General features: G+C 47.0%; 2 protein-coding genes and 1 long non-coding RNA gene across 3 annotated transcripts; all 3 read right to left on the reverse strand.

Annotated features, from left to right (window-relative positions):
* Positions 1-1,596: 1,596 nt before the first annotated feature.
* On the reverse strand, positions 1,597-4,199 carry LOC130382977 (uncharacterized). Its single transcript, XR_008895664.1, has 4 exons — positions 4,133-4,199; positions 3,701-3,892; positions 2,710-2,827; positions 1,597-2,108 (listed from the first exon to the last, which is right to left on the reverse strand). It is a non-coding gene; the product is annotated as an uncharacterized LOC130382977 (long non-coding RNA).
* A 2,637-nt stretch (positions 4,200-6,836) lies between these two features.
* plk4 (polo-like kinase 4 (Drosophila)) lies at positions 6,837-13,862 on the reverse strand. The gene is made up of 15 exons (XM_056590724.1): positions 13,544-13,862; positions 12,743-12,838; positions 12,280-12,375; positions 11,874-11,988; positions 10,763-11,747; positions 10,574-10,668; positions 10,092-10,480; positions 9,830-9,934; positions 9,617-9,719; positions 9,376-9,525; positions 9,003-9,231; positions 8,807-8,897; positions 8,551-8,688; positions 8,337-8,443; positions 6,837-8,032 (listed from the first exon to the last, which is right to left on the reverse strand). The coding sequence occupies exons 1-15, from the start codon at positions 13,571-13,573 to the stop codon at positions 7,918-7,920; spliced, it is 2,844 nt and encodes a 947-aa protein (XP_056446699.1). The 5' UTR covers positions 13,574-13,862; the 3' UTR covers positions 6,837-7,917.
* A 32-nt stretch (positions 13,863-13,894) lies between these two features.
* hspa4l (heat shock protein 4 like) lies at positions 13,895-22,814 on the reverse strand. The gene is made up of 19 exons (XM_056590725.1): positions 22,355-22,814; positions 20,990-21,047; positions 20,630-20,770; positions 20,316-20,438; positions 20,129-20,228; positions 19,760-19,893; positions 19,413-19,657; positions 19,233-19,309; positions 18,983-19,134; positions 18,590-18,696; positions 18,329-18,462; positions 17,618-17,817; positions 17,206-17,280; positions 16,841-16,984; positions 16,132-16,257; positions 15,655-15,762; positions 15,349-15,468; positions 14,871-15,032; positions 13,895-14,788 (listed from the first exon to the last, which is right to left on the reverse strand). Exons 1-19 carry the CDS (start codon positions 22,459-22,461, stop codon positions 14,603-14,605), a joined length of 2,499 nt encoding a protein of 832 aa, XP_056446700.1. The 5' UTR covers positions 22,462-22,814; the 3' UTR covers positions 13,895-14,602.
* Between the last annotated feature and the right edge of the window lie 661 nt (positions 22,815-23,475).

Raw genomic sequence — 23,475 nt, forward strand, 5'->3', positions numbered from 1 at the left:
GAGATTACGCAGAGGTATATGAAAACTTGCCTGTTTTACCCAGATTGAGACGATTTGTTCAATCCCAAATTCATCATTGTGCGCCAAGAAGGGGAATTCCCCGGGTTAGCATTTGCTTTCGACAGCCGCATCTATTGATTTGCAGAGTTATAGTATCCTTGCTCTATCTTACTTGAAACAAACATTAGCAGGATTTGAACAGTGGTGCAGTGGAGAGCACTGTTGGATAGCACTCTGGAGACCAGGGTTCAATTCCTGTTCAATTCCTGTTTAAAGTATGTTAATTAACCAAAGGGTAAGTCTAATAAGTCTATAAAGTCTGTAATGATATTTCTATTGAACTGATTGATATAGCCTTCAACCACAGAATGATCCCAACCTCCATGGGGAAGTGGAGAGAGCAGTTGGCTGACACTCCTGAGACCGGGGTTCAAGTCCAACTAATGATCTCTAATGTTTATTTCTATATCATGTGAGTTGTAAAGTCAAGTCTAACCGCTATCAACAAAATCGTCAAAACTCAGACGCAGGTTTGAGTCCCAGCTCACAGGGATTAAGAATTTGCTCATCCGTTCTTGCTGTGCCTAGATTCTGTTCACCGCTTAGACCCAGGGTTTAACCTGATGGAATAAGTACCTTAATGGATACCTCTTATTTCTAGACTGTGTGAATTGTAAAGTCAAGTGTAACCTCCAAAACATCCTGATATGTGTCTTGGTGGTGTGGTGGTAAGGGCTGTGGGTTAGCACTCTGCAGGTGCAGGTACGAGTCCCCGCTCTCACGGCCATTAAGAAGCTGAGCTTCATGATGAGCATTCAGACACTATGTAGGTACGGGTTCCCCGCTCAGTACCAGGGTTCAAGAGGTACCTAAATGGTTACATCTTATTTCTCTATCATGTGAATGGTAAAGTCAAGTATAACCTCCAAACATGCACTGGTTAGCGTCTTGGTGGTGCAGCGGTCAGGGCTGTAGGTTAACACACTGCAGGTGCAGGTTTGAGTCCCCACACGCACGGCTAAGAAGCTGCCCTTCATGATGAGCTTTCAGACGCTTTGTAGGTTCGGGTTCCCTCTGCAGAACCAGGGTTCAAGTGGTACCTAAATGGATACATCTTATTTCTCTATCATGTGAATGGTAAAGACAAGTATAACCTCCAAACATGCTCTGGAGGTGTCTTGGTGGTGCAGCGGTCAGGGCTGTTGGTTAACGCTCTGTAGACACAGGTTTGAGTCCATGCATGCTAATAAGAATGATATTATTGACATTCAATTTCATGTGACATTGCTTCTTGTGAATTGTTAAGTCAATTATGAACTCTGATTAAGTCTGACCCAGTGTCTCTGTGGTGCAGGTGATAGAGCTGTTACCTATCTGTTCTGGGGACATGGGTTCGAATCCTGCCATGGCAGGTTTTGTGGGAATGAATGTATGGTGAATGGATGAGTGCGAATAACTGTCTGTGTGAATTGATTACTGTGAATGACTTAATTCAGAATAATCAATTAGCACAAACAGTGATTTGGAATGAATGGGTGTGTGGGAATGAATGTCTGGGAGAATGGATGGCTGTGAATGAGTGCACTCATTCACAGCCATCCATTCTCCCAGACAGTCATTTGAAATGAATGTGTGAGCGAATGGATCCCTTCACTAGACAGTTCCCACAAACTGCCAATGGCAGGAAACAAACCCATGTCCCCAGAACAGATAGGCAACAGCTCCACCACAGAGGCACCTCTTGTTTGGTAAAAGTGTAAAAAAATATATATATTTTAGACATACCCAGCCTGGACTCGAACCCAGGTCATCAGATGAGGGTGAATTTTTCAACAACAGACGTGTCTTTCTCCATTGCGCCACACAGTCTGTGAATCTCAGAAGTTCTACTGGTAGTTCAAGTTAGAATGTACAGACACAGGCGGATTTCCTAATCAACAAGATCCTGTACTCTCAAATGCAGGATGTATGTGGTCTAGTGGAGTGTACTGACGACTTTAAGGACTGACCTTCATAAGCACTGCAGACCTGGGTTCAAGTCTCACCAATGACACTATACTTGAGACACGTGCTCCTCGTGGGTTGAACTCACACCAAGATTGCTCTCCCTGGAATCAAAATATTTTACAATAATCAATTTTAAGTGAACTGTAAAGTCAATTATAACCTCTAGCTGGTGCCTCTGTGGCGCAGGTGGTAGAGCTGTTACCTAGCTGTTCCGGAGACATAGGTTCGATTCCGGCCTAGGGCTAGGCCGGAATCGAACCCATGTGGGTGAATGGATGAGTGCGAATAACTGTCTGTGTGAATTGATTACTGTGATTGACTTAATTCACAATAATTAATTTGCACAAACAGTCATTCGGAATGAATGGGTGAGTGGGAATGACTGGCTGGGAGAATGGATGGCTGTGAATGAGTGCACTCATCACAAGTTCAACTGATATCAAAATATATTATAATCAATTTCAAGTGAACAATGCTAAGTGAATTGTAAAGTGTATTTTAAACTTTAACTGAAGTGGCTAGAGCTGTCGGTGATCAACTCTGGAGACGTGGACGTTACGAAGCCGACCTACTGCGCTCGTTATTACCCGGGTAGACAACCCGTAACCTATGTATGTTCTGTGCTGAACTTGTGTGTTCCTAAGCTTTCCTTGGTGAGTGCAATCTAACCTATCTAGGGGGGGTCAGGTGCGAGGCACTCACCACAGGTCCACAGCCACCGTAGGCGAACAGCTCCGTGTCCCCAGCTCCGATTACACCGAATTCTGCGACCCACCGAAAAGTGTGACCCCAGGGGGCGCTGTTGCATATGTTCTGCAATCTGCACGAGTTTGAAGCGTAGACAGGCACGACAAAAACATAAATAAAACATAAAATCTCCCCCCCTTACCTTTTTATTAAAGGTGCTTAATAAATACATTTGATTTGATTAGCATTTTACAGACCCATACAATGGATAGGGCGTTTAGTACGGTCCATCACCGTTGCTACTTTACCCATAAACAGCTACAGTAAGTGTTAAATTACGCTGATTTACCTTTACTGTTCGGTGGGTCGCAGAATTCGGTGTAACACCGGCACCTAGTCTACAGGCGACCATACCCAAAAAAAGAAGATTAATAAATAGCTGCCTAGCTTTAGCAGTAGCCTCGTGGAAGACTCTGGTCATCTGTATTTAGTGTGCATTACTAGATTAAATGTTTGGACCGGCTTATTGCCTGCAACAGCCACCAATATGTTTCTCGTCAGAGAATTGGATACGTTTATTGTTGTAAAGTTGTATAGAGACGTTCAACAAATAAGTAAAAAAAAAATGCCTCATATATTTTGCCTTTTCTAGTTTAAGGTATAATTGAAATTGACTTCATTGAGGAAATAATACTGAAGTATTAAGTATTTCAGTAAGTTTCTTTTTTTTTTTTGGAAAATATTATGATATCTTATAATCGTTAGTATTTGTTACCATCTATCTGTAGATAGATGGTAACAAATAATAGATAGATGGTGTTTTCTTTTTTATCACTGTTATATTAGATGTAAAGACTTTATCGATTAAAAGATATATCCATCTATAAAGTCTGGCATCTTAAACGTCAAAGTACACTGAAACACTGAACCCGATCAGTGGTGAATTGACTGATCACCAAACAGGTGGTCAGTTTGAGGGTGAGGGGAGCCTGCGTGCGTTTCTGACCGTGTTGGGCTGCAGGTGAGCGAGCGAGGGCAGGTTGAAGAGCCCCTGGATGAGCTCGGGGGGGCAGGCCTGGCCCAACCACAGGAAGAGGGCGTGGCCGTTCTCCAGCAGGAAGGCTCCGCCGTCGGACAGGCGGTCCTCGGATCAGCGCAGCGGCGACGGCACCGCCTCGCCCTCCAGCTCCATGTTGTGCTGCGGAAAGATCGGAAACGTTACAATTGATCGGAAATCTATTTTATCGAATAACCATCATCTACTGAGTTCTACTGAGTTCCACTGAGTTCCACTGAGTTCTACTGAGTTCTACCGAGTTCTACTGAGTTCCGCTGAGTTCTACTGAATTCCGCTGAGTTCCACTGAGTTCCATTCAAAACCATTTCTAGCCGAGTAAGAGTCAGCCCCTGCCCCTCGGTGAACCCCCCCCCCCCTCACCAGTGGGATGAGGCGGGGGTACAGCAGCAGCTGGGTGTCCTCCACGCCCATGGCCATGACGACCAGCTCCGTCCGACGTCCGTGGACAGCTCCGTGCTGCCCACCAGGGGGGCCGTCCTCATCAGGCTGTTCATGTACACCGGGAACACCTTCATGGTCTCGGGCAGGATCAGCTTGGAGGAGGGGGGGGACGGATGGAGAGGAGTCCATTAGACCAGCCAGAGAAGTCATTACATTTAGGCCCAATCCCATTTCTACCCCTTACCCCTTCCCCTTACCCCTTGTTTTGAAGGGCTGAGGGGAAGGGGAATGGGATTGGGCCTTATTGGGCCTATGACGTATATATATTCCACTACGCCAACAATTGAATTAGAAGTTAATCAGTCATCGAGAGATTTTCTTTTAAATTGAATCCAAAATCATATGTAATTTGTCTCAAATTGGAATTTTTGGTGGGCTTTTATTTTGAAACTACACATCAGGCTCATTTCACTTCAGGGTTATAGTTCAAGACCCCATGGGGTCACACAAGAAGTTTCAGAAGTAAAAGCCAACCAAAGTTTCCTAACCCTATGGGGTCGTGAACTATAACCCTGAAGTGAAATGAGCCTGAAATAACAGGGCATTTTCTTTTAAATTGAATCCAAAATCATATGTAATATGTCTCATATTGGAAAATTTGGTTGGCTTTTATTTTGAAACTCCACATCAGAATGTTCTGAAACTTCTTGGGTGACCCTATGGGGTCGTGAACTATAACCCTGAAGTGAAATGAGCCTGAAATAACAGGGCATTTTCTTTTAAATTGAATCCAAAATCATATTTAATATGTCTCATATTGGAATTCTTGGTTGACTTTTATTTTGAAACTCCACATCAGAATGTTCTGAAACTTCTTGGGTGACCCCATGGGGTCGTGATCTATAACCATGAAGTGAAATGAGCCTGGAATAACAGGGCATTTTCTTTTAAATTGAATCCAAAATCATATTTAATATGTCTCATATTGGAATTCTTGGTTGACTTTTATTTTGAAACTCCATATCAGAATGTTCTGAAACTTCTTGGGTGACCCCATGGGGTCGTGAACTATAACCATGAATTGAAATGAGCCTGGAATAACAGGGCATTTTCTTTTAAATTGAATCCAAAATCATATTTAATATGTCTCATATTGGAATGCTTGGTTGGCTTTTGTTTTGAAACTCCATATCAGAATGTTCTGAAACTTCTTGCGTGACCCCATGGGGTCGTGAACTATAACCATGAAGTGAAATGAGCCTGGAATAACAGGGCATTTTCTTTTAAATTGAATCCAAATTCATATTTAATATATCTCATATTGGAATTCTTGGTTGGCTTTTATTTTGAAACTCCACATCAGAATGTTCTGAAACTTCTTGGGTGACCCCATGGGGTCGTGAACTATAACCATGAAGTGAAATGAGCCTGAAATAACAGGGCATTTTATTTTAAATTGAATCCAAAATCATTGTAATATGTCTCATGTTGGAATTTTTGGTGGGCTTTTATTTTGAAACTCCACATCAGAATGTTCTGGAACTTCTTGGGTGACCCTATGGGGTTGTGAACTATAACCCTGAAGTGAAATGAGCCTGAAATAACAGGGCATTTTCTTTTAAATTGAATCCAAAATCATATTTAATATGTCTCATATTGGAATGCTTGGTTGGCTTTTATTTTGAAAGTAAATACCACAACGGCCGTACACTTCCTTTGATAGTATTTGCTTTTATTGACTGTCTTTTTGTATGTACCCGACGAATGCTTTTACTTTAAACTAGTTCTGAGACGCTATTACCGTAATGGCTAGTATATACAGGTACGGCAAAAAACTGGGTCGGCTGGCTTGACCGCCGATCTCGATGAGTCGGCTGGCATGACCGCAGTAATAAATATAAGTTGCTTACCTCTAGCATGGCTAGCTTCACACAGTTGTTCATATGCACTCTTGCTCGCTTGTGTTTTTTTTATCCGTTCTGACAGATGTTTCAGGTCTGTCAACCCTGTCTGTGTCCACGAACTATCACACGCACTTATTTTAAAAAGTATACAAGGAAAGCAAAAAATTGCATTGGCATACCCACAGCTAGTTAGCCAAGCCTGAACCAAACTCTGGAAAAACTTCTCTTGTAGGCTCTATCCTTTTCTCTTGCTTGTTGGGTTATGTTCACTTCTGGCTTTTTCTTTTACTTGCAATTTTTCTGCAAATGTTCTTCTTTCGAAGGGATTCATAAGCAAAGACTTAACTGAATTTGGGGCTAGCTGAACTCACAGGGAAACAGTGGTAGCAGTAGGCTACTCAAAGTCGCCATCTTGCTGATCTCTGAGGTAATGGCAAATGCGCGGTTACGCGCAGTGGACGGTGCACTGCGCTTGGGGCTATATCTTGAGCGCCCCAAAGCCATACAATTCGACGACGCTGATTGGCGAAATTATGTACTATTCTGCCTAGCAACGGGGGAACCATTGGCTAATAATTCAGGCATGTGGGGCTGAGCGAACTGCGCCCCACGGAAGACATCACCAAAATGAACGTTGAACATGTAGGACTAAGTCAATGAAGATTTAATGATGGGGGATTCTAAAGATATTCTAAAGTAAATGCATTATTCGAATGCAATTAAAATAGATTAATTCTCAAAATGAGAAGATTATTAAAAGAAAAAATATAGGATATTTAAAAATGAAAAGATGTCCGGTCGGCGGGAGGGCGGCGCCCCAGCGCCCTCCATAGGCGAGCCGCCACTGGTCATAGGTTATATGAAGGTACAAAAGATTGTGCCTCTCAAATCTCAATGAATGATCCGGCCCAGCCCTGTAATATTAAAGTACTTTTTTCCCCTGTAATAGTGGTCGGGCCCCGGTGAAACTCACTGAAAGCCAGGACTTTAGGATAGGCAGACTTGTTCAAGCAAATTAAATATGGCGGTTTCCGCTTGAATTTCTATGAGACGCGATAAGCTATTTCGTTTTTGCTGGATAGTATGGCCTTGGATGACCACGGACAACATCCAGCACTCCTGGTCTTACACTGGAGATCAGAGGTTTGCCGAAACGTGTAGAAAAGGAAACCGGTCTGAGTTTGAAACGCAGAAAAGGCTTGTGGTACTTTGTTAACCAACCTACTAAATCAACTTGTACTTTTCTTTAACAATTTCTAACAGCATGTTTTCATCATGGGCTTTAGTGGTCTATTAAATTACATCAAGGCCTTAGTTTTCTATCGATATATTCAATGTATTTGACGCTTTAACACATACCAGTGTGCCGGTCCAGAAACGCTGCATCACGCTGCTCAGACCGTATTTATGTAAAACGTTACATCAACACGCAGGATTCAGGAGGTATGTGTTGGCTTCTATACAACCTGCTTTTCAACGCCGGACTCAAACCATGAGGTATAGCTCGGAAACCTTTAATGTTTTTTTTTTTGTTCCACAAAATGTTTCCAAGTGTGGAGAGAAGAAGTTAAAATAAAGTGCATCGATTCTCCAACAAATTTATTGCCTCAGCAATCACATCTGCCATTTCATTAGAAAACATGTTTGGAGTTCAACATAAGAAAAACAAATAAAAGGACAAACACTCAAACAATTGCCGATATATAAACTGTACAAACCGGTATTCATTCAATCATTAAAAAAATATCTTTTCATAATCTTTAACATTTCTGTACATTTAAAAAAAACAGTCACATCCACATCTTTACAAGCTGCCTGAAGGTGTGACGGCCGTGCTGGTTGCCCAGCAACAGGGCAGGCTCAGTGGGGTTGGTGGGGGCGCTGGATGGCCGGGTTGGCCAGCAGCCCCAGGATGTTGGAGAGACAGTGCAGCTTCTCCTTCACGTGCTCCGGGAGCCTCTCGTTCTCCTTATACCTGGAGGAGGACGGTGGAGAGAGGGGGAATGACATCCAGCAATTCTGACCACAGACGGGAATCAAAACAAGGAAGCTGCAAGTTTTCTTGCCCTCTAGGGGAGCTAGGGTCAGGGGGGGGGGGGGGGGGGGGGTCGTAATATATGGCCTGTTAAGCCCTTTGAGACTGTACCTGTGGTTAAGTGAATTAAATAGTTAGGCCGAGGTGGGGGACAGACATACAACAACATACTCTATAACGACTGTGTATATATAGTGATGTGTATCAGAGACTAGCCCCAAAGTGGTCTGGGTGGCCACAGTACCTGATGGAGTGTCCCTCCGGTGACGTGTAGGCGATGCAGGAGACGCCGGCCTGCACCACCAGCTGGGAGCCGTCGTTGAACTGCACCCACACCTCTCCACCCGTCAGCTAGAGAGGTAACACACACACACACACACACACACACACACAGGTTAATCATCAGAACTACGACCCCACTTGCAGCTGAGTGACAAACGGTGTGGCGCACCACATACCTGCGAGGCCCAGCCAATGTTGGGCACAAACACCGACTTGAGCACCTTCCCCTCGCAGTGGGCGGGGTCCCGCCCCCGCGGGGAACACTTCTTAGACAGGCTGGCGGAGGTGAAGTCAGAGCCGTCGTAGGAGATCATCTGGAGAAACGAAACACGACCAAAAGCACTTCAGACGGAGAGCTCAGAAACCCAGCGTTGACGTTACGGGGGGGGGGGGCTCCCTAGGTCGCACACACGCACACGCACACACACACACCGAAGGGGTGATCCGCGGTGCTGGAGGGGAGGCCACGTCCGCCGGGGTTGGCTGGGAGGGCTGGAGTGCAGAGTCAGTGTCGGCCGGTCTCCTGCAGAGGGCGACAAACTCAGCCTTCAGAACACAAGCAGGACGCAGAGCAAAACGTGGAGAGATCAGACGTAGAGGGGGCGTGGCGACCGGGTCTCCCGCTCACCTGCCGATGGTGATGGGGAAGTAGGCTGTGTTCCTGAGGCTGCGGGACTCCTCGGCCGCGACGGCGGCCTCCAGGGCCAGACACATGGCGTGGCCCGCGTCCGACAGCTCCACGTAGCGGCGCCCCTCGGGGCTCAGGCCGCCCAGCCCCGCCTCGCCCTTCACCGTGCACGCCTTGCCGCTCCGCTCCACCACGCGCACCAGCTCCGACGTCTTGTGGGTCTTGGCCCCTAGGGAGGGAGGGGGAGAGAGACACGTGAGGACGGGGGAGTCGGGTCTCACCGAAGTATTGGGCTCGCCCCAGAGAGGGAGAGAGAGGAGGGAGAAGGGGGGCTTGAGGGAGGAGGGGGGGGTTGAGGGAGGCGAGAGCTCACCGTCGTAGAAGCAGACCTCCAGGTCGGCGCTGGGAGAGTTCTCCATCAGCATGCACTTGGCGTACTTGGTATAGAGGGACACTTTGGGCGTCTTGGACTTCACCAGCTGCACAAACTTGGACGCGTACTGGTACTTTTTCCAGTACTTTTCTACAACGAATTAAAAGAAGGAAGAGTGATTGGCTTTTAATCTTTTTAGGAGCTGATATTTGGGGTTCTTCCATCAGACGGGTTGCCGTACCTGGGAGGTCCTCGTAGCTACAGATGAGGATGTCTTCGGGGGGAGCGGGGGGTCTGTCCGACACCGGAAGGCCCTTCCCATCGTTGGGCTGGTATATGGTGACCTAGGAGATGTGGGGGGGAACAGAGCACTTCAGAGGACCGCCGTAGTGGACATACTGCCCTCTAGGGTCAGAGGTTGTTCAGACAGAAAGGCATTCAAACTGGAGCTCACCATGGAACCATCGCAGGAGATGCGCAGGACATCCTTGACCCGCTCCTGGCTGCCCTGACCTTTGATGAGCTCCAAGCACACGTCACCCGTCTCCAGGATGCTCACCTAAGGCCACGCGTTCAATTAAACCATGACATGAAGTTCAAACTCAGAAGATACAGATTGGGCAGCATATCCAAATGTTCTTCATGCGTGAATAAGGCTGTTGCTGATTGGCCTCTTAAAGGTGCGGGGGACAGACGGCGTTGGGGGGGGGGCTCACCACAGCGTTCTTGGTCTTCTGCCTGATGGGCTTGAGTCTGGAAGCGCACAGCGGGGGGAGGACGTCCCTCAGGGTCTTCTTGTCCCTGGTCTGCCCCCCCGTGGAGGTCAGGCTCTGGGTGGGCTTCGGCTCTCGTCCGCCGGGGGGCTGGAACTCCGGAGCCCCCGGGATGTTCTCCCTGTAGTCCTCCGGGTCGGGCGGGTAGGAGGACTGCTGGAGGTGGTAGTGAGGGCTGAGCGGCCGCTCGCGCTGCTGCTGCTGCTGCTGGTGGTGGTGGTGGTGGTGGTGGGGGTCCGGCCAGGAGTTGTGGACCCCCAGTGGCTCCCTGCCGCTGTGGAAGCTCCCGCCGCTGCTGTGGGCGCTGCTGTCTGCGGGCCGCAGGCCGGACCCTGGGGGACAGAGAGAGAGGATGAAGAGCTCCGTCCAGGCTCGGGCGGAAGCATCGCCACGCAGCGGTATAAGCCATCGAGCGGGGACTCTACCTTCTTTGTTGAACCAGTTGGAGTACACTCCCGAGTCCTGGAGCTGCCGGTTGCCTGGTGGGTTACCGCTCTGCTTGGGTCGCAAACATCCAGAGCTGGAACCACGCACAACCATGTTAACGTTAGAACCGATCCCGGACAGGAAGCCGTAGTGAGAGCGACTTCACGACGTCACATGCTGAGCCTCACCTGGCGGGTTGCTTGATGGGCGGCGAGGGCAGCCTGGCGTGCTCCGTGAAGCCCTGGGGGGCGGAGGTCGCGGGGAAGGCCGCCCTCAGGTTCTCCTCCGAGTGGCAGCGCTCCAGCTCCGCCCTGCTGCGGCCCGGCGCCGCGCAGGGGGCGCGGTCCGACGAGTGAGCCCTCCGCAGGTACCGTGAGTGGGGCGGCCCGTCGTCCCCGCCGACAAACACCCGGCCGCGGCCCGGTCGGGGCGCCACCTCCGAGCGCTGGTCCAGCCACGACTCGTCGTCCTCGTAACAGCCACTGCCGCCGCCGCCGGGGTGGTGCGGCGGCGGCGGCGTGGGGATGGGCGTCATGCGGTTGGGCAGGGCGGAGCCCATGGCGCGCCGCACCCTCAGCTGGAGGCGGTTGCTGCCGCCGCTGCCGCCCGACGTGGAGGAGGAGGTGCACGCCGTGGAGATGGTGGCGATGCCGCTGTCCATGGAGCCCGGGTCGCCCAGGCCCAGCTCCTTGGTGCGGGCCAGCAGGCTCTGGGTCATGAAGGGGTGGTCCAGCACGGTGGACAGGCTGGGCCTCTGCGCCGGGTCCCTCTGCAGCATCTGCCGGATGAGGTCCTGGGCCTCGGGCGTCATGTGGCCGGGCATGTGGTACTCCCCCAGCACCACCTTGCTGAGGGTGTGCTTGACGGTGTCCGTGTCGAAGGGGGGGCGGCCCGTGAGGAAGGCGTAGAACATGCAGCCCAGCGACCACACGTCGCACTCCAGGCCGTGGGCGCTGCGCGTGGCCACCTCGGGGGAAATGTAGTTGGGCGTGCCGCACATGGTGAAGTGCTTCTCCGTGGGGAGCTTGAGCTGCGTGGCCAGGCCGAAGTCGGCGATCTTAATGTTCATGCTGCTGGTCAGCAGCAGGTTGGACATGGTGAGGTCGCGGTGCATGATGCCGTGCGTGTGCAGATACAGCATCCCCTTCACGATCTGATGCATGAAGTGCCGCGCTGGGAAAGCAAAGCAACAGGTCCTCCTTAATGACAGGGGGGGGTGGAGACAGGTGGCATCGCAAGGTGCTTGTTACACGACAACTCAATAACTGACTAAGATTCTAGACTCAAATCTCCACTGACCTTCCTCCTCAGAGAACGGCGCCTTCCTGTCTTTGAGGTGGCGGCCCATTTCTCCGTTGTGACACATCTCCAACACCAGGTACACGTAGTTGCTGTCCTCAAAGTAGTTGTAGAGCTTTAAAAGCAAAGAGACACAGTATTAGAAACGCTTTGCTCGGGGGACGATGGAGGCTGCGCCCGTCGGTTCAACGCTGATAAGGGCAGGCACGCTTATTTAAAAAATAAATAATGATTGCATTGCTATGGTTTGTATCATTAATGCAAATACAACTTGGGCGATTTTGGCTTTTTTTTTTACTTTGTTAACTTTTGGAAGACATCTGAAGCAGACAATACACGTTATATCTTTGTAGGGTATAATAATGATACATGTGCAGGAAATTGTATGTTACACAGGTAATTATACCTCAAGGATGGAAGGGTGCTTCAACCGACAGTGAATCTCCACCTCGTTGGTTACACGTTGGACCATGCTAGCTTTGTGCATGGCCTTCTTGTCAATCTGCAGAATGGGACAATGATGATAATTATATACCCTGGAGATGTGGGCGTGGCTGATGAATCTGACCGTAATAGACCTGGCACACCTTGAACTGCCAATCTGTCCATAAGCGGACAGTGAGAATTTCTGTTGTTTTATTCTATGGGGAATCCAAGGTAACACCTAATCCTAACGTACTGTGACTGAACCACAAAGTGATGCCATACTGCTGCGGAAGGCAACAGATAACCAAACTAGACAGTAGTAACGTCACTGTAGTAAACATTTTAAACACTTTTGTGTGCAACAGATTACTTGCCATTCTGAAGATAATTTACACTCCATTCATGGGAAACAAGATACACAATTTGAATACATAATTTCTTACCATTTTTATTGCAACATCCACACCGGTATTTTTCGACTTTGCCCGATAAACACATGCAAACGAGCCCTTGCCAAGAAGGGTGAGGACCGTAAAATCCTGAATGAAAGAATAACAAGGCATCTGTAAGCGACAGCATCTCAGTAATACAATGGGATTATCATGGCTTAATGCATGCATTCATCGAGGTAGATACACAATCGGCGCATCCTTAAATCCAATAATCAGGAAGACACATTCACAAGGACTATACCTCAATTCCCAGTTCCTGTGCGTAAGATAAAATCCCTTCTTCGTGTTTACTAATCAAGCAATCAGCGGAGAGGTTATGGATGAAATAATAAACGACATCTTCGGAAAATGTCCCTCTGTGTCGTGACATGTTGTCACACCGACGTCTGCGTCGTACACAGACGCGCGGGGTCGTCAACACACACACAACATCCTCCCACAATACCGTTAACAGCCAAACAAGCCATCGCCACCTGACGCTGTCATATGGCCAACGAACACCCAGCAATTATCCCGGGCATCCTCCCGCTAATGAGCTCCTGGTCTCGTCTCCTAGCAGCCCGCTCCCCGGAGACTCCCGAGGCTTCCCGAGAGGATACGGTGCAGCCGAGAGCTGAGCAATAAGCCTTCTGCGTTAACTTCCCCAAATGCTTTACTTCACTTTATCCTGACAATATTACACAATGTTTGCGCTTATTTTTTTAAATGTTAAATCCCATTTGGCTGGCATCCCGCTTTTCGATCGTCAATGTTATGCTAGCTACTAGCTAAAGCTAGCACATTTTACCATACCTCGATTCTGACGCCGATTGAAACACTCATCTTGAGCGAAGTCGGCGTTATCGACGCATGCAGTTAAATGGATGTTCTGCATGCGTCGACGAATGTGACATTAGATCCTAAAATCGTGGTCGATATTGTAACTCTTTTCCCCTCCAAAACTTTGCCATTCCTTCCATTTTCAAAATATCCGCCAGTTAGGGCCGACTGCCAACGTCACGGCCTACGTCACACAACAAAACGTGCCACGCCCACTTAGTTACAGCTATTAGCCCAGCGTTAACTACACCAAAAAACACTTATTTGTTTCTTCACATTCACACCACCAATATCAACCAAAATAAGGAACGGAGGAATCGCAAATTATATTAATTTATTGTCTTACAGGCATTTGCATTTATTGGTCGACTTTACATCTCATGACTTCAGTGTTATGGAAATATGGGTAAAGAGAAGGAAACCTGCAGCCAAAAATTACTTAAAAGATTGAGTGCAACAAGTTAATTTACACCAGGGCTGTGTTCTCTATATTCACACACTGGATCCCCATAACTTACTGGAATGCTATTTACATTTTCTAACAACTAAATTTTAAGTTTAAATAAAATAAATATAATTGTTTATATAATGTCGTATTACATATGTACTTATCGATAAATCAGTCATAGCAATGACAAGAGAGCACTAGCTCAGAAACTTCTAGAAAGAAGGTTGTGAGTGGAATGGCTGCAGCGACATGAGATGGAATCAGATGTGAAACGTTACCTAGCGCTGGGCTAAGAAGTGAAGGGTTTCAGTCAGAAGCAGTGTTAACTCTACCGCATGATTATCCTGTCATTTAGGTTTTATTCTCTCACCAAGTGAAAGCCACCAGTCACAAAGAAGATTGAAACAAAATGTCTTCCCCAAAATGAAACAAGCCCACCATGGCGCCACTGGAAAACAAGAGCCCCCCCACTGAGGGGCCAGTAAACTTGAGCGATGGTCCCGGTGCTTCTGCTCGGATGGTCAATGATGGTCACGAGGGGGAGGGATGCAAGACTTTCGTTCGACGCTGGACAGAGGGGCCGCTCAGTCCACTTCCATCTTCCCAGAGGCAGACTTGGACTGTGGACCCCCCGTGGGCTCTCCCTTGGCCCCGTCTCCTTGCTGGGCCGTGGGGCCGTTAGGGGCCTGGCTGCTGTCAGTCTCCTCAAACAACTCCTCCAGTTGGGGCCTCGGCCTGTTGATGGCTTGGTAGCAAACGTCCTCCAGTTCCTAGTGACAGAGGTGGCTTCATGTTTTTACGACGGCTCGGTCAGTGTTGACTATTCAAACTGGAGATGTTAGGCACACTCACCTGTATTTTGGCTATGATGTCTGCTACTTGGACCACCGGGTCCTGAGTGATGGGGACTTTGCTCTGGGCGTTCATCTTGCTGTTCATCCACACCATGCTTTCTGTCACACACTTCTCCACGGCGCCCATCTCCTCCACTTGCAGATGCATGTAGCGCTCGTCCTAGGGGAGGGAGAGGAAGGCTCCTATATTGACTGAGGGCCGTGGTCTTCATCAACTACATTGTCCGATGTGAATTCATCAAATATCTCTCGTTAGGGTTTACAAACATATCACTTAGTTAAAAGATGACATAGAATTTGTTATATTTTCATCAGAATTAATTCATTCTCCTAATTAGCTTGTTGTTACTATTATTAGTTATTCAATTCAAGGGCACCTTGAATCCCCGTGCCTCTAGTCAATTGTAACATCACTCACTTCACATAATTTGGTAGAACAGGCAAATCACAACCTCTATGTATCCAATAGTACTTACCTTCTGTTTAAAGCAATCCACGGCTTTCATGTAAAGCTGCAGTTTCTTGCCCAGCTCCTCAAAAGCCCTCGGTCTATCTTCATTCTCTCTGTGTTTGTCTTCAATGGGCTGACCAAATCTCTGAACAGAAAAACAGGAATATAACAATATCAAAGTTTTCTCTTCTCTTTTCTCTACATTGATGCTCTCTTTGGATGCATGAAGCTAGCTTAATTTTGCGCTGGCCTCTAATGCATCCCAATAATACAACACGGTTATTTCTGTCAGCCATAACCAAAGCTCATATTGGCTTATATGTATTCAGACCTTGAGTTCATCCAGTTTGTCTACGTAGATCTGTTTAGGCTGATCTTCTCCTTCTTCGTACAACCAGTTCTCTGTGTCCTCCAGCATCAGAGACAGCCGGCTGCTCTCCTATGGTGGAGAACCAACGACACACAAACCATGAAGAGTATCCCAGCTAAACAGCATCAAACCCGTTCAGTAATCTCAGCCCCATATCCAGGCCGTTCACACAACTGAGGCATTGACGTTAAAGGTAGGGATGGCCAGTTATTTCAGAGGCATCTTTTGTCATATTTGTTGAAATTCTCCTATCTCGGCAGATTAATTAAATGCTCTGACAAAAAAACATCTTTGGCTTGTGTTTTTGGGGAGTGGCTTTGCAGGGAAGTCGGAAGGACGGGGTGAGATTTGATTGGTAGGGCACTTCAAGATGTCGCTCACTCTGTCTGGTTTCTCCAAATTGCCTTGCTTACGTTCAAAATAACAACCAGCCTTTACCTCTTCTGTAATGTATTTTTCGTAGACACCACAGAGCTTGTTTCTCAGGTCGTAGAGATATTCCTCCACAGCGTTCTTTGCATCGTTGCGCTCTTTCTCCAGCTTGTCCTGACCAATCATCCGCCTCTGAAAGATAGTGAGAAGAGGACAGGGTAAGCCTTCCTGATGGCAAAACCAACAACTGCTGTTTGAAGTCTTTATGGATTTAAAATGTTTTGCCTATATGTATGTATGTCAATTATTGCCCCCATTGCACTCCTAGCCCTCCCTGGAAGGAGGGATGACCCCCCCTCTGGGGGGCTACGGTCAGGGGGGGTTCATAAAGGGATGGCCTGTTGAGCCCTTGAGACTTTACCTGTGATTTAGGGCTATACAAATACAATTTAATTTAATAATATACTCTGGGTATGCCTTGTGATTTTCAATGATTACAGATCAATTGTCAATATCCAACAATAACAACTGCATGCATTTGAGAAATACAGATCTATTATCGAATGATACTCCATTCGTATTTGATCCTTCTCCAAGGAGACCTGGCCCCTTTGCTACACGTTGTTAATATGGATCATCAGGCGATATGAACCCGAGCAAGGTGGAAGACGATACTGCAGGCCTTTCACTCACACACAGCACTCTACCCGCTCTCTGGCAGCCAGATTAGTACAACACAGGCTCATGAATCACAGCCTTCTGGGAGGGCACTGACCTCGTAGTCCACGAAGTCGTTCAGGACGTCCCTGTTCACCTGCCGTATCGTGTTGGTGGCGATGGGCAGATCAATGCTCTTCACCTTGGATCTGGGCCTGCTGCCCCCTGCTGCGGGGTCCTGCTTGTCTCCAGGGGGCCCCTCCTGCACAGGGAGCCCAGCCAAGAACCACTTCAGTCTCACAACATACTGGGCACGCATTGCAGACAATACACAGGAGTGACCTGTATCTATTAGGCCCAATCCCATTTCTACCCCTTAACCCTTCCCCTTACCCCTCCCCCTTGTTTTGAAGGGGTAAGGGGTACGGGGAAGGGGTAAGGGGTAGAAATGGGATTGGACCTTAATGTTTAATTTCTGGTGACCTTGCTGCATGCGTTGGCCTCCTCACTCTGCTGCTCCGTTTGACTCTGGCCCTCCTGGTCCACCTGCATTCTAGTCTGGAGTACAAATCACCATCATCGTCAATTCAATGTAAGACATGTTTACCACACATACTGATGCAGTCGATGGTTCAGATTATAAATCTAGAATGCTTATCAGGACAGCAAATGTGCGTCTATCGGCAGATGCAACAATCCCGACCGCAACACACAATCCTAGACAGCTACTTTACTTCTACTCGATCACACAACTGTTAGTATGGGAGCTCTGTGGCAGGATCAATTCAAAGTAAACTTGCCTGATGATCGGAATAAATGGGTTGAGGGTTAGCTATTCATTGTATTGATCGATTGATGATAGAGCAGGGCAAGCCCAGCACCTGAAGCCCCTCACCTGGTCCTCTGCCCTCCCTTCGTTCTGCACAAGGGGCTCTGTGTCCATCTGCCCCTCCTCTCCTCCCTCTCCCTTCTGCTTCTCGATCAGGGAGGCGCCGGACACGGTGAAGATGCCGTGGACGTTCACGCGCACTTTGACCTTGACCTTGGAGCTGTCGCCGTCGGCCTGGGGGACAACGTTCTGCACAGAGAAACAACCTTCGGGAAGAGAGGAAGAGACGGTGAGGTCTACACATAGAAGCACTGTATTCTTTTTTGTCCTTCGACTATTGTGAAGAACTATATATAGATTGAACCGGCCTTCAATAAGAAACAAGTGGCTGTTGAAATTCATTTAAGAATCAACAGCTGGTGGATTAACGTTCAAATGTTCCACTCAGGACGCACATCAGCCCAGACGTGCAATCTGACGTGCACTCTCGTCAAAACCACACCCGCACCCACAGAGAAGTATTCCGCGGTGTCTCACTCTTTGAACACTGCATGAGATTCACTCTGTGCTTTAGTCTGACTCAGTCCACAGTTGCAGACCACAACAGGGACCTGACCCTAAAAGGGCCGAGAAGGAACACAGACTCAGCAGTAACGGAATATTGATTATTCGGTAGTCTTCTGTGGTGGGGGGGTTACAGAGTCTTTAAGTCCATTCATTAGCAATGCTGGTATTAATGGGGCCCAATGAAGAGGAGGCAGAGAGCCAGTAAAGCACCTATCCTGGGGTCGGGGTAGGGTAGGTCTTTGGGGGTGCTGTAGAAGGCCTCCAGGTCGAAGGGCTCCTTCTTGTGGAAGGTGATGACTTTGGAGAACGGGGCGGCGTGGTTCTTACTGAACACCTCGCACTCCCTGAAACACCAAGGCATCACACGTCAGGGTTGGAAAGATACGAGAAGGAAAGATTTCCACCGTTTTTTTGGTTTTACCAGATGACTTATATTACATTGTTTATTCATAAAAAATAGTTTGTACTTGCCCAATGCCATCATCTGTAGGGGACTTCCAGCGCAGCGTGATGGGAAAAGGAACCACGTCGGTGATGCAGAACTCCCGCACCTTGAAGGCTGGGGAAAGAATCGCACACTACAGACACACACACACACACACACACACACACACACACACACACACACACACACACACACACACACACACACACACACACACACACACACACACACACACACACACACACACACACACACACACACAGGTTATGTAGGGAGCTCCCCAGAGGCAGCATGTACAGCCATATCAATAACACTAACAGAATAACACTAATACTTCAACTACGCCATCCTATAATACTTTATAACACCATAACACACCATACACCAGGCATTGCATGTGTGACAGCATGGAGGTGTACCTGCAGTGCACAGCCCCTGGCCACAGCCTCGTCTGCGTTCAGAGTGGTGCTGATTTCCTTGCCGAAGAACTTGATGATTCTTTCCTTAACAGACGGAGTCCTAGTGGCTCCACCCACTAGCTCCACCGCATAGATGTCATCCCGGCTCAGTTCTGCAACCAAACAAGGCAATTAAACGATTTCTCTGATATTTTTTAACATGATCGTTTAAATGTAGCTATTTTGTAAATCAAAACAATGATGGACATACTTGTTTGTTCAAGGACTGATTTCAACGGCGCCTCCAGTCTCGCCAGATAATGAGCACAGAATTCTTCAAATTGGATCCTGAAATTCAAAATGAGAACGATTTTGATTCATCACGTGAGCCGCGATTACTTGGCAAAGAAAGAAAGCCCGACCTGCTCATCCGAGGGAAGGGGAAGGTCACCTGTTCATCTTGCCGGTGACGTCGATGTCATTCATGAAGCACTCGATGTTGAGAGGCAGGTCCGAGGAGTTGGCGCTCATCAGCTTCTTAAGCTTCTCACACTCCTGGTGCAGGCGGAGCACGGCCCGCGGGTTCTCCTTCACGTTCAGCTTGTAGCGGCCCTTGAAGTCCTCACAGAAGTAGTCCACCAGCACCTCGTCAAAGTTGCGCCCGCCCAGGTAAGGGTCGAACGCGGTGGCTAACACCTGGAGTAGGCAGGTTTGTTTGTGTTGGTTTTTTATGGAAGTTTTGAAGATACGAGCGAAAGCAAAGGAGGATCATATGAATTTAACCCTTGAATCGCTCACCTTGAGCTTGCCTTTGTTGAATGCAGTAATGGAGACTTGGTATGAGGAGTGACCTAAGTCCACAAACACCACGTTCCTGGGTTTCTCCTCTGCAGAGGGTAGATCCTGTTTGTAGATCCCGTAGGCCAAAGCCACTGTAGACCCCCGGGCCCGAAAGAGCACAAACTATTAAATCACGGCAACATACACTAACACTGACGGAAACTTTTCTCTGTAGAAGCCTGATCTCTGAACATGATCATTTGTCATGACTTACAAAATGACGTCGACGACCATACATACACGGAGTGACAGACAAAAGGAGGACAAGAGAGTCAGCCTCTTTCCATTGGCAGGTACTTCACGACTTGCAGTTCTCATAACGCTCACCTGCAGTTGTGTCGTTAATGAGCCGCAAACAATTGAGCCCAGCGATCTGAGAGGCATCGAATACCGACCGTCTCTCAGCATCTGTGAAAAAACTCGGGACCTGTGGGACACCCATCAATCTCTTTATTAATGGGACCGGATTGAGTCAGATTTGAAAGGATTTAGCTGGGTTTTTGTCCTCACTCACCGATAGGACACAGTCCACCACAGGCTTCTTCAGGGCGGCCTCGGACGTCTCCTTGAGTTTGGTGAGCAGCATGGCAGTGATCTGCTCCACGGTGAACACTTTGTCCTCATCCAGATAACGCACCTGGAAGGAGGCCAACCATTCATGCTCTATGCTGATAATATAAAAACGTAGGACTGAACTTAATTTGATTGACAATAAAACCAAATCAAATGTGTTTTGTTATTTACGTTTTAAAACAGATAGTCCCATTGAGAGAACCAAAAAAAGGAATGTCAGAGACCGGATTAGGTTATTTCTGACGGCTGCTTTACCTTGATCCCGGTGTTGCCATTGGCCAGTTTATGCAGGCTGTAAGGCAGTTTGGGTTTCTCCCCCTGCACAAACGGGTCGTCAAATGCTCGGCCATGAAACTTCTTGAAGCCATGGACTGTGTTTTTGAAATTCGTTATGATCTGAAAAAGGGATAAGCAATGTAATATCCTGCAGAACACTATTTTAACTACGGTCGTTTGATAGGCATATATGGATTATATAAAGAATATATGTCAAGCACTTGATCCAGAACACGCAATTATAGCATCAGGCAGTTTGAATGTTAACTAACAAAATGTGTATTAACATGAATAATCTGTTAGGCTAAAATTAACAGGCTGATTAATAGCGGACCTTACTTGACTTTTAGCTGCATTTCCAATGATGCGGTTTTTGGAAGCCAGGGACACATAAGCTCTTGTGGTGGAAAAAAATATATATTAATCAGCAGCATAATCATATGCTATAATTAATAATGAAACAGTCATAATCAACAGCTGTTACAAAAAGAAAGAACGAACAATGAAATTATGATGATTAAGATTGAGTAGGTATGACGGAGATTGGATGGATGAGATTTCACCAGGGTGTCTTGGAAGATTGCTAAATAGGCCAGTGAGTCAAAATAGTTTCCCTTCAAAGTAAAGAATATTCCGTGCTTCTCGACCCTACTTATTACTTTATGAGGCGCCATAACGCTAGTTCAATACTAGTCTTCGTCAGGGGATTCATTTCATGACTTGGCTGACGGGTCCTCCATCTGTGTCCCCCCGTCTCTTAGAACTATCCCCGTTGGTTTCCCTCAGGCATAATACAAACACTAGGATACTTCTACTTACTATCCTCCACTAAGGGAGTATTGCACATTTGCACAGATACAAATGATTTCATTATAATATATAATACGTTTATTATATTATACAAACACTTATAGTTTGACAATTCAATAAATGTCAGTTTTTTCCAAACAGTTGATCAATTGTGTTTTGATAATAATATAGCTAATGCCTCCCATAATGTTTGCCAGTTTATATTCACTGAGGATAATAAGCCGATATTCCTCTGTGTTGTCATGTATTGGTCTGTCAATATTTGAACAGGGTACAGTGTCTGGAGGGGAGGGTCCACCAGCCTCTCTTTCCAGGGGTCCACTTGACAGCTGAACTGCGCAGTATTAAAACGCGTCCTGGTCGACAGATCCACCTGTCAGTCACTGCGGCGCACTAACATCTCACCGCCTCCTGTGACCCGTGCTTTCACCGTGTCATACTTGAAGAGCATGACCATAGCCTGCTTGCATTCATGTGGAACTATGACGTAGAGAGCCGACACACAATTGGAATAACTCTGAAATAAAGCCACTCAAAAATGAAGCCACAAACGTGTCACCTCTATAAGTGAGTTTAGTGCGTTACTCCGCCAGTGGATGCCCTCTAATTGCATCATTCCCGTGGCTATAGTTGATGGTATATAAGTGATATAGTTGTTGGTACAGGTGATGGTACAGGTGATGTTACAGGTGATGATGCAGGTGATGGTGTAGCAGTAGCTGATGGTGTAGGTGATGTTGTAGGAGACGATGGTATAATAAGTGATGAAATAGGTGATGTATAGGTGGTGAAATAGGTGATGGTATAGATGATGGTATAGGTGATGGTATAGATGAGGGTATAAATAGGTGATGCTATAGGTGATGATGTAGGTGAGGTCAGTGTTATACTCACGGCGTGCATCTGTCACTGTAGTCATTGGCGATGGTTTCAATGCCACCGCTTCTGGCCACAGCAATGTGACAGTTCTGGTATCCAACATCAATTCCCACCACTGACATAATGAGGCTCTTTGACTCGTCTCAGTTTACTCCCTGACGACTGCACCTGACACAAGAGAATATAATAGATATAAACGCTACCAAAGTATGTTCGACGGTCGATCTATGTTCCTGAAGGGCTGTCTTAGTCCAGATAATACCCGTCAGCTAGCTAACAGCGGGCTGACTGAATGACGAGCAGTTATGTAAGCGCCGCTGTTATCAGCAAACTCATTCAATCTAATCCCAGTAGGCGATGAGGTCCAGAACAATCTTCCGCTCCTGGCAGTCTTAAACCGGCGGCCCCAACGAACATGCGCAATTGCAAAAGATGCGTTTAAGGCCCGCCCCTGTTCCTTTCTAATTGGTCGTGTCGCAGTCGGCTCGCACCAGAGGCTGCTTTATTGGTAGGACGGTCGATCTATAAAGAACCGTCTAGAACCTCTAGAAGCCCCCTAGAGACCTGTTTTAACGCCAGGGACAAGTTATAGCCTTTTGGGATTTAAGCGTTGCTCCGGGCAAGCTCTATACTGGTTGATAAATGAAGAAAATGTCTGGATGGCTTATTTTATCTGCTTTCATGCACAAAAAGACCCTGAGCTCCAAAAAGTATTTTTTTATGGATTTGTGCTTTCCTTGAATATTTATATTTCCAGTAACTTCAATTATACTCCGCTACCCTTCCTTAATAAAATGTATACTTTTACTTCGACACATTTTCCCTTTGCATCTCAATTACTCGCTACTAAATAAAAGCTGAATAAATTAGAAAGGTCATGTTGTGGGAAGTGGAAACAGCAGGTTCGGCCAATCAATGGTCAAGGCAAGTACAGTGTTAACAGATTGCACATAGATGGAGATGGAATGAATTCTTCTCAACATAATAATTGATCAGAATCCAAATCTGAATTGGCTTTATTGTCAAGTAAGTATTCTTGGTGTTTGGTGCATAAAAATATTTAGAAACATAGTAAAGAAATATAATTATAAAATAGAAAGAAAGAAAGTAAACCAATATAAAATAGATACATTTAC

Source organism: Gadus chalcogrammus, chromosome 5 (genome assembly GCF_026213295.1).
Source record: "Gadus chalcogrammus isolate NIFS_2021 chromosome 5, NIFS_Gcha_1.0, whole genome shotgun sequence".
In the NCBI taxonomy this organism is placed as follows: Eukaryota; Metazoa; Chordata; class Actinopteri; order Gadiformes; family Gadidae; genus Gadus; species Gadus chalcogrammus.

Bases quoted from the DNA above. Each gene is read 5' to 3' on its own strand.
- plk4 (XM_056590724.1), bottom strand. From the start codon at position 13,573: ATGAGTGTTTCAATCGGCGTCAGAATCGAG. The intron at 11,989-12,279 runs GTATAATTACCT...TTGCTTTTAAAG, and splicing joins AGCACCCTTCCATCCTTGAG to CTCTACAACTACTTTGAGGA. The intron at 9,935-10,091 runs GTGAGCCCCCCC...GCGTGGCCTTAG, and splicing joins AGAAGACCAAGAACGCTGTG to GTGAGCATCCTGGAGACGGG.
- hspa4l (XM_056590725.1), bottom strand. From the start codon at position 22,461: ATGTCAGTGGTGGGAATTGATGTTGGATACCAGAACTGTCACATTGCT. The intron at 20,771-20,989 runs GTAAGGTCCGCT...TCCCTTTTTCAG, and splicing joins GAAATGCAGCTAAAAGTCAA to ATCATAACGAATTTCAAAAA. The intron at 17,281-17,617 runs GTGAGGGGCTTC...TTTGTACTCCAG, and splicing joins AAGGGAGGGCAGAGGACCAG to ACTAGAATGCAGGTGGACCA.